At 42.1% G+C, this 10,346-nt stretch overlaps 1 protein-coding gene across 1 annotated transcript in view; it reads right to left on the reverse strand.

Moving 5' to 3' along the window:
- Positions 1-43: 43 nt before the first annotated feature.
- Positions 44-10,346, reverse strand: part of LOC108573008 (monocarboxylate transporter 3) — a 10,779-nt gene continuing 476 nt past the window's right edge. The window contains exons 2-10 of the mRNA XM_017935360.1: positions 2,748-3,048; positions 2,522-2,665; positions 2,005-2,439; positions 1,468-1,916; positions 1,155-1,383; positions 913-1,088; positions 608-830; positions 274-521; positions 44-193 (exon numbers count right to left, since the gene is read on the reverse strand). Of these exons, the coding sequence (XP_017790849.1) occupies positions 44-193; positions 274-521; positions 608-830; positions 913-1,088; positions 1,155-1,383; positions 1,468-1,916; positions 2,005-2,439; positions 2,522-2,665; positions 2,748-3,048 (2,355 nt within the window). The remainder of the gene's footprint in view (positions 194-273; positions 522-607; positions 831-912; positions 1,089-1,154; positions 1,384-1,467; positions 1,917-2,004; positions 2,440-2,521; positions 2,666-2,747; positions 3,049-10,346) is intronic.

Genomic DNA, 10,346 nt, shown 5'->3' on the forward strand with positions numbered 1-10,346 from the left:
AGGTGAAGGCTATTTCTCTCTCTCCTTAAGCGGACCAGACTTTTTATAAAACAGACTCTATTTGCTTAATTTCCTTCTCTGGTGGTTCTTGCGGAGATGGCGCAGTTTCTACAATTTCAGGGATATCTTCCTCGTTCTCTTCTTCAATGTCTTCGTCAATTGGAGTCAATGTATCTAATATCACAGGCTGAGTCTGTAAAAGATTATTTATTTTTGCTCGTTAATGTAAATTATTGGAAACAAAAATAACATCGTGCTATGTGCCATACGTACCTGCGGCGTTGTGCACCGTTTCATCGCTGGAGCCATGAAACTGGTAATCGTGCTCATAAAAAAGAAAAATCCTGCCATAAAGAATGGGATGTTATAGCTCTGCGTTGCATCGTAAACAGCACCTGCTAAAGGCGAACCGACAATGGCGGCAGCTCCTCTGAATAAAATTAGAAGACCAAATGCATTGGTCAATTTCTCCAGTCCTAGGAGATCTACCAGAATGATGGAGGTCAGAGAAATGTACCCAGCTGAAATAATACGAAAGTAAATGTGTAATAGGGACTGTAATAACCGCAAGCGACAAACGGTGAAAGTTATTAATTTGTTTACTTACATATAGCGATGCCAAAAAATATACTCATGACAATATAGGCTGCATACGAATTGCAAAACGGAGTTGCAGCTACAGCAATTGTTGATATAATTAAACAGATATTATTCAATAGCAAAGAATTGACCTGTGGGAAATCTGCGATATATCCACAAGCCACACGACCCATAGTGTTAGTAATTCCAATTATAGATACAAAATATGACGCAGCACTTCTGTCAATTCCCTGAAAACGGCATGAATTTAGAACAGTCATTATACGACAAAGAGCGTTTCGTCAAGAGAATATATTATAATTTTTTACTTACATTCAAAACCGCAGCATCTAGCAAATACACAAAAGGGACATACAATCCAGCCATTCCAAATACATTACTGATACCAATTAAGAGAAATACTGGATCCTTCAGCAAAGATACATCCATCATGGTTGCCAAAGCCTCTTTAAATGATTCAGGTAACACCAAACAGGGACATAATGGTTCTGTAACATTTATTATAATTTAGCAAAAAATTAACAAGTCATTCTTGCCATTGAAATATCGCTTACGTTGGGGCGCCTTCTCGACATCGGTATCCTTGATATCTCCACGAACGGATTTTGATAAAGAAATAACACTTTGACGGTAATTTGCAAGGGATTTTTGACTCTGATATTCTGGTAAGTTGACTACACTGCCGCTGTAAAAAATGTCCTTTCTCGATAGAGGTCGAATGATTTGTGGTTTCTCCTTCGGAATACTAGATTTACTGGTGGTAAAAGTAATACTTTCCCCATCCTGTAAAACGTATCGTTAATAATACATTGTGCAACACAATTAACAATTAAATACATGTTCAAGAGTACACGGTAAAACACGTACATCCACTTCCGCGTTATTGTTTCGAGAGCCCATAACGCTGCTTGTTGAAAGTCTCAAATGTAGACTCTTTCTAATATCGCCATTAGAATTCAATGTTGTTCGGGAGTTCTTAATCGCACTGAGGCTTGGTTTGTACCTCTCGCCAGTGCTAGTTTTGCGGATTCTATCAAAGAAGGGTACAGAGCCGTTTTTCGGTAAACCTTGCACGTGGGTTGTAAAAGCAGGTTGTGAAGCATTTCTAGGCATTATTGGTTTAAACTCGCTTTCAGACTTTTCCATTGTATCTTTGGTATCGTCGATATTTTTCTTGCTCCTTGATTTGGTGGAGATATTCTTCAAGTCCATACTGCCACTATTACTAGTCGCTCCGCTGGAGGAGTGTTCTTGTACTTTCACTTCCGATATAGTGGGGAGGGTTGGCACCGTTGGAACTGGTGTTAAAGGAGTTCCTTTAATATTTTAATTTAATGAAGTACATTATAATACATCGTATTTATACGCTGTATACACAACTGACATTAACTTAGATTTCCTTACCAGGCACTAATTGGTCTAAATTGAAGCTGGAGTGTACACCAGGATCAATATTAATAGGCATTTTCATTCTCTTCTCCATAGATCCATCAGGCAGTTGCACCATGAAGTAAGAGCCTCCAATACTCCCACGTTCCATTTGAAATCTTTTTTCTTCTGCCATTCTTTGCAGTAATGGTTTAACAGAAGAAGCTTTTGGATATTCCAGTGGCCTCATCATTGCACCAAACACAGCACAATTTAGAATAAGGCCAGCAAGAATTAAATTTGCACCTTTCCAACTGTATGCTTCAAGCAACATTGTTGCAAGAGGTGCAAATGCAAAGGTGCCAAATCCTGAGCCACACACAGCAATGCCTGTAGCTAGAGATCTTTTGGTTTCAAAATAATAACTTACACAAACTACTGCTGGTAAATATATTAGACCAAATCCAATTCCTGAAAAAAACGGGCCAATTATTTTGAAGTGATAAAAATGAAAGTAAATAAATCACATGATAATTCAGTGAAATGAACACACCTCCCATAACACCATATGTCAGCATAAGCATATTTACACTGGTTGAACATGTTGAAAGTACAAATGCTGCTGCACCTAAAAAACTTCCTGCCATACACACTGCTCTACACCCATACTTATTTGTTAAAGCACTGACAACAGGTCCTGAAAAATGATTGAAACATTGAAACTAACTAAGTTGTTGCTATAACTTGAAGGGACTGGTAATTATAATAAAGCAACTTACCAGCACTGAGGTACATGCCAGATAACAATGAGCCAACCCATGCAGTTTTGCCTTTTCCTTCTCCAAAATAGGTAACAAATTCCCCCAGAAAAACACCAAATGTATAAGCAATACCATCTACTATCATGTTACACATGAATGATGCGAATACCACCACCCAACCATAGCCACCATCAGGTGGTGGTGGTATGTTATGGTATTCGCATAGTGACCCCCCTTCATCTTCTGGAGATGCTTCATCACCTCCTCCATCAGTGTTGGTTAGTCTTGCATGTTCTTCTACAGAATATTCACTTTCCGTCTGTAAAAAAAAATGAGCATTTGCATAAATTTAAGAGTAACATGGGGATCATAGAAAGTCAAACATATTGAATTGAATCATATATAGACCATTCTGTAAATCATCTTTATTAGAAAATTTGAACATTCGTTTTAAGATCTTGTTGCATTATAACATTGATAGTTGTGTTTGCCTTGAGTAAAGTAGTGGCAGTTCACCTTGGATACTGCAAGAAAAAGCTTCCTTTCATGCCAATGCATAAATACATAGATATATGATAGATCTCAATACAACTATGGATGATTAATTAACAGATTGTTAGATGAGAATTGACGAAGATTTCAGGGAATTGTGTATATTTAAATGTACGATCTTGTTTATTAACAAACGAGTTTCCAGAAATTTGATGAAATTAGCACGCTGAAATGAAATAAATTGACGCAAACGCTATTGCGGAAGATGGCTTTCTGAGCGTAACGTGAGAACGAACAGCAGCGCCGTATTATAAGATGATCTCATAACGCAAACGCAAGCATAGATATTATATGGTTACTGTGACTTAACCAGTCCCTAAGGCTACGTTTATCCAAGGTAAAGTAACGTTTCCACTGAATCTAATAAAGAGGAAGCGATATTGATCACGCGATAAGGCGACCATACTTAACAAAATCTGATCCTGCATCTCGGTCTTATAAGTCTGAAAATCGAAAGATTGGTAAGTGAAAAAAAATCTCTTAAAGAGGGTATTATTTTATTCGTCTGGCAATTGGAATCTGTTATGTGTGTTCCTAAAAGGAAAGATCCGCGAGGGACTCGTTTTGCGGACATTTTATTTTCGAGGGAAGGAGTCCTCCAAGCCAATGACCTCGAATGGCGACGCATTAAACGAATTTAAATGTAGCGGTAACGCATACGAACGCATTGGTGGACGTGATGGTGATTTAGCCGAATGGAAGGTCAGCTCGATCAGCTGATCCACTGTCATTAGAATCGGCAAGACGTGCGCCACCTAACGTCAAGGCGAACGAAGCTTGAAGAGAGTATTGTTTTCGACCTTGTTTTCGTGGCGATCGGTGTCACATTCGCAAATGTAAGAAACGAGTGCGAAACTTGTGCACACAGGTATGCAGTGGTACACGACCGTGTTCAGATGCGTATACATATACGATATGATGTGTAATCGTACTCGTTTCGTGTTCGTTGCAAAACTTCTACAAAAGTGTAAATTACATTGATTGTCAAGGCTAAGTCATGTGTCGTCTCCGAACCGAATCGAATCGAATCGAAGCAACGAAGCAGAACCAACCAGAATGAGGGAGAGAGAGAGCCTGAGAGAACTTGAAGCAAATCGGATTCACCAAGGAACGTTAAGCCAAGGGGGCTAGCGTACACGCCACGCGGTTATACCAAACCAAAATCCATGAATCTTCGAAACGTACCGTGCTGATCTTTCGCACGCGACGCGAGCCGTATTGGCTGTACTGCGACTTGTTGAGCGACACGCGCGACATTCTACGATCGCCTTAATGTCACACTCCGCTCGTTCCACCGTTGGCCTCCACACACTGTGCAGAGTTCTATTTTCGTTGAAGTGCGCGCAGCTGCGCGCGCTCTATGTTCTTTCTTCCCGTGACTTTATCCCACAACGTTCGCCACGCTTACGCCACTTCTGCGCGTCTTAAAACTCCCCCTGTTCGCAATTGACAGGAGTATAGAAAATATCACTCGTCAAAATCCGCTGCCATGACTATCGCACTCGCGCGCCTCGTGACAACTTCTATTGCACTACCATCGCGAAGCCAAAAGGGGATTGACTACACCGAATACAAAATGTACAATGAGGACACCCTTCTTACGAAAAATGCAAGTTCGTGAAGAATCGAGAGAATCACTGGTGCACTTAATGGTTGTTGTTCACGGTAACGGACACCATGAATGCACGTACATATAAGCGCACGATGACGCGTCCCAAGCAGCCTTAGATCATCGACGAGATCCAGCCACGAGACATTTGATGCACACGAGAGAAGCGACACTGCACACCTCGTAAAACGATACGACACGCGCGAATTGTCATGACAACATTGCCGGCAGAAAAGATTGGCCGCTGGCTGAACGTATAACTGCTGCGTATTGCTGCGCACCAAGGAGATTCTATTTATACGCAAACACCGTGGTATAGGCCTTCTTCCTCGAGCTTCCTCGAACAAAGTTACTTTGTTCTCGATCTTCTTCCCTCTTCTGTCATTGTGTTTGAGAATGATCTTTGTGCGGTGCAAGAATAATAGTCGACGAACAGAACCACCGCGCTACGATGTGTCAATAAATACAAACGGTGTGTAGTTTTGGCTAGACTACGAAACGCGTGCATGAACATAAACTCTATGTTTATCCACTAACTGTTCTGGATATGAATCAAACGTGCACCAACGACTGAACAGCACACGGGCCCTCCACGAGAATTTAAGTAACCGCTGAACAAAAGAAATGCTTGCAACAACGAGAGAGCACGGAGCTCTCGTTGAAGCGGCACTGATCGCCAGTGCGCGAAAAGTTAACCTATAAATGCGAGGCGTCGCACACGCGTCCCCACCCTGCCGCAATTACGTGGCGCGACAAACAGACGATACGTGAATTTGCATCGACCATGATATTCCGAAAGACGCCTTGAGTTTTCAAACGAATACACTTTTCCCGTCTGGAGTTTATTGTAATTAAAATGCGATTATAATTACAACGTCGGCGCTAGACAGAAAAGGATAGACAACACGAGAGAGAAAAATTAATTCGAGAGTTCTCAATGGTCGTTTCCATAGACCCGTATGTTAATATACTCAAAAGGTTTTTGATACAGACTGGATTCACTTAAAATGATTTGCGACCTTACGAAAGTGTTACATAAACGAAAGCTATAAAGTATTAAGAAGCTTGGATCATGATGTAAACAGTTCAAACGTATCCCTCGGTTTGTAACGGTGCTAACGTTTCTTTTCGAACGAACACGTAAAAAAAAATTTTTCAAGAGCAAAAAAAATTTCAAAATTTAAAATTTCCAGAAACTGCTATAAATCAAATACACTTACGAATGATCTCCGATCGTAAAGCAAAGTCTAACATAACCCAAGTCTTAAATTTTTTTTTCCACAAAAAAAAAAGTTCACCTTAACCTCACCGTTTTAGTGAGAAACAGCGGACTCGTAATAACGATGACTGAATGCGAAATTAAATCATGTGTCAGTGAAAAAAAACCCGACCGACGTTGCGTCCAATTCGGAAAGTCATGGCAGGGCTGCTCGGCAAAAGAGCACGAAAATAAATACTAGCTTCGTAACATTGTGCTCCACGCAAGGCCAAAAACCTTTTCGCCGTCTGTTCGTGTTCGTTCGACGGAATCAATGGTCATTTGAAGGGTTACTTTGTGCATTACGGGAGGAATTGCGCCGAGTGACCGACACGCAGCAGCTCAATGTCACTCGACTATGTTCAATGTGGATGATTCACATTGATCTGGCGTGCTAGTGCAGAGAGATCGACAAGTTATTTACTCTAAACGTGCAGCAGTAACAGTAGCAGCAGCTCTAACTTACATTTAACATATCAACATGTTGTTCCGCGTAAGCCATTAAGTCTGATGTACCTGTAGTATAACGTTTTCCTTCCTTCCTTCTTTCCGTTTCTTTTTTTTCCCCCGTTCCAAAAGTCGCCAAAAAAAATGAGAGATGAATCCCGCCTCTACACCTCGAAGTTTATGCAATTTTTAGCCGTTTCGAAACGTTACCTCACCGAACAAATATTTGCTGGCAACGCTCGTACTTCACAAAGAAAGTGACAGTTCTTGATGATGCGTCAGTCTCTACCGGCTTCAGGATGTCGCGTTCAAGATCGAACGGTCGAATAATCAAACGGGGAAATGCATCGCAAGGTGGTCATCCTGTGGTATACGGATAGCGTGACGCTCACATTAATATAGCCCAAAGTCGATGCGCTTGAACCGCCATGGAAAAATCGATGTTGCACGCGATGAGCTTACCGAAATATGTATCGTATTATCGTGATTACCGACGGTACATGGAATTGCGGTTAATCGATAGCCATCTAACGACGATTGTCTCTAACGAAAATCACGGGACGATCGAATTACGGACGAAAGATGGCGATGAGGGGGGCGCGACGCGACGCGGGGAGAGACGACCGGGGGGCGCTAAGCAAACATTCTGAAGATGATCTCGAGTCGTGTGTACAACAGTGGTGGAAACACTCAAAGAATCAGCAGCGATAAAAGGGATATAGGTATAACCGGAGAATGGTACCACTGGTGGTATGTAACGTCGATCACGCGACAAGCTACTAACTGCAACACGCTCTCGTTCCACTGTAGTAATACTCCGGCCCGAGCACGCTTATGAATTAATTAGATAATAACCAGCGACAATTAGTGCCGAAGGCACGGCACATGAAAACACCATCTGCTTCTCATCTCCGTGGAAAAATTAGCTGCCAGAGGCGAGCGTACGGTACGAGTTACCGAGCGAGTAGACAATTCGCGATAATTGACGAAACACTGTTTATTTCTCGGTCTCGAACTGGGTCTTAGTTACAGAGCTGGAGATAACCGTACGAACCAGTAGAGGGACGCTGTCAGCCTTCCTCATTTATATTTTCAACGAAGCGATACGAGCTGAGTGTGCAGAAACGCGAACGAGATCAATAATTTGCAACAAATCGTAAGGAACATCTGGTTCTCGTATTCCTGGAAATGGTCGGCGGTGGAGACGCCACACAAAATGACTCAGAGAATACAAATGGGAGAGGCGATATTTTCCTGATTCGCAACGAACCATTGTTTATGACGGCGTTAGCATGCCTTCTTCGTTGTCCTAGTTTGCTTAGGATCATGAGATATGTACCGGGAGTCGCGATAAAACGCCGCGTGCACACATAATAATCGGCAAAGGAAGAGCAATGTTCCCGCTGTTTCGATGAATCACATTGTCTGCTGCGTGTAACACTTGAAATTATAACCTTACCGAAATCCGCCACGTCGATATTTTTCGGCTTTTGTTCACGCCTATTTCTCGTATCGCGATAAGTCGATCGATCGATAAATCGAAGACAGTTTGTCGAAAAGATTAAAGATGGTAGAATTGTCGTTCGGTAGTCATGTTTCGAATCAGCGATAGATTACTGATATTGCAAACGTCGTATGTGATCTTAGCTAATCGAAGTTAATCGGTCTGCGGGAATTAAGAAAATTCACCAACGATCCTAATCACGATGAGCAATCGTTTATTTGTTCCACCTATTATCGTGGAGATCCGTTGTCTCGGCCAGGTTCATCGATCTCGTTGATTATACATTTCGATAGAGAGGTTAGGTGGCCGAAAATTCGTCTATCAATTATCGAGGCCAATTTGCTTGCGTTCGAGTACGTTTGTTTAAGAGGACCTTCGAAAGAAGCAATTGAATTCATGGACACGTATTCCTACTTATATCGACCTAACATACGACCGAATAGCTTGAGGATAAGGGAAATACTCGACATCGATATAGAACGATAACGAATTCAACAAACACTCAAAAGATAAGATGCTCACGCGTAATAAAATACATCTTAATCTACGACTCGACACCAATCTATTGTAAACTGGCACGTGATACAGCCTATCCCGCGAACATTGTCCAAAAAATAACATTCGCGACTACACCCTAAATCATTAGAATTTCGTTCGTAAAATCAGTCCTTTGCAACGTTGCCGGCAATATATCGACGGGTCCATAAACGACCGCGCATTATCACCGTTCCTGGCTAACTTCCACACAGACCACTTTCACCCGCGCGTTCCGCAATTAATCTAATCGCGAGGTGTATTTTGTCATTTACCTTAAAATTCCCCGTAATCTACTGTAAATTACGATCGAGAACAGGATATTTGCACGACAGAATTGCGACGAGAATTCGCAACTAAAATTTACCGCACACGCGCGAACGAAAAACACGCCCACCGCGTTCGTTCACCGATCTATCGCTATCGAATTGAATCGAATTTTCGTTAAATCGACCAGTTGACAGAAAGATCGAACCGAATCACGTGCTGTGATATATTCCGTTGAAATTCGACAATTAAACACATACAGGGTATAGTTGCAATTAATAATTTACACTAAAATATATATCGATTAATCGTAAACGTACTCGAACTTGAACTATATCTCGATTCAACAATCTCGACATATACACGGTTCTAACTAAAACTAAGCGACATGTACTAGTCAGTAGCGAATAAGAGGAACACACACGACGGGGTAATAAAAAATCTTTCACAGAAACTATTCCCCCGTAGATAGAATGTAAGAAAATGTATACGTACCTTATTCTTAGGCGACATCGCGTGATACCCGAGGTTCGACGGGAACGTCCTATTGTGAATGAAGATGAATATACCACCCTCGCGGTGAATGAGAAAGCGAATGGAGGGAGGCAGAGAGAGAGAAAAGTGGAGATGACGGAACGACTCGTGCCACCTGAGTGGACAGTGTCCAGTCGCGGCACGAGAAACGGGCGATATGAAAATGCGCGCTGCTCAACCACCGGTCGACTTATCGCGTTCCGGACGCGTACAGTCCATCCGATTCCCCACTCTATGAAATCTCCATCTCACTTCATTTCCCTCGCTGAGTCCTCTCCCGTTTTGTCCTATCGTCTCTCGTTTTCTGCCCGATGCCTCCCTCTTTGTTCTCTGATTTCCCTCTCTATATTACCGGCTGTCTTTCTCGTAACACTATAACCTCTTTGTCGCACGAAACACCGTCTTCCTTCCGCTACAGATTTCCATGCAGGCAGACAATATTATTCACTCGCACGAAGCGACCTTACGACCACGATCTATCGATAGTACAAAGTTCTAACAGCGTGCGCCCTCATACTTGAAAAGTGCAAGAGATATCGCGGTTGGATGAAGATCTTGCATCGAAACACACAAAGTGACGCGATAACAACGAAAATACACATACGATTCGACGACATGTTACATTATATGGAATATCGATGAAAAATGACAAGGATAGAGGTATGAGGAGGAAAGTTCCGGTGTATAAACGACGAATTGTCGAAGTAGATTTCGGAGATCTGGTTTACGTTAAAATTCTCTCGTGGAAATTCCAATACGATCGGACGGAGGTTATTTTCTAAATTAAACGGTTCCGACTGTTTCGTCACGGAAACGGTTCTAGCGCGGATGCGCGAATACGTCTCTGTTTTATGACGAAAATAGAATGGCAAATTGTAGGTAGCGTTAGGCTCGCCCGTTTCACGTGTTTCG

Source organism: Habropoda laboriosa, unplaced genomic scaffold (assembly GCF_001263275.1).
Source record: "Habropoda laboriosa isolate 0110345459 unplaced genomic scaffold, ASM126327v1 scaffold102, whole genome shotgun sequence".
Taxonomy (NCBI): Eukaryota; Metazoa; Arthropoda; class Insecta; order Hymenoptera; family Apidae; genus Habropoda; species Habropoda laboriosa.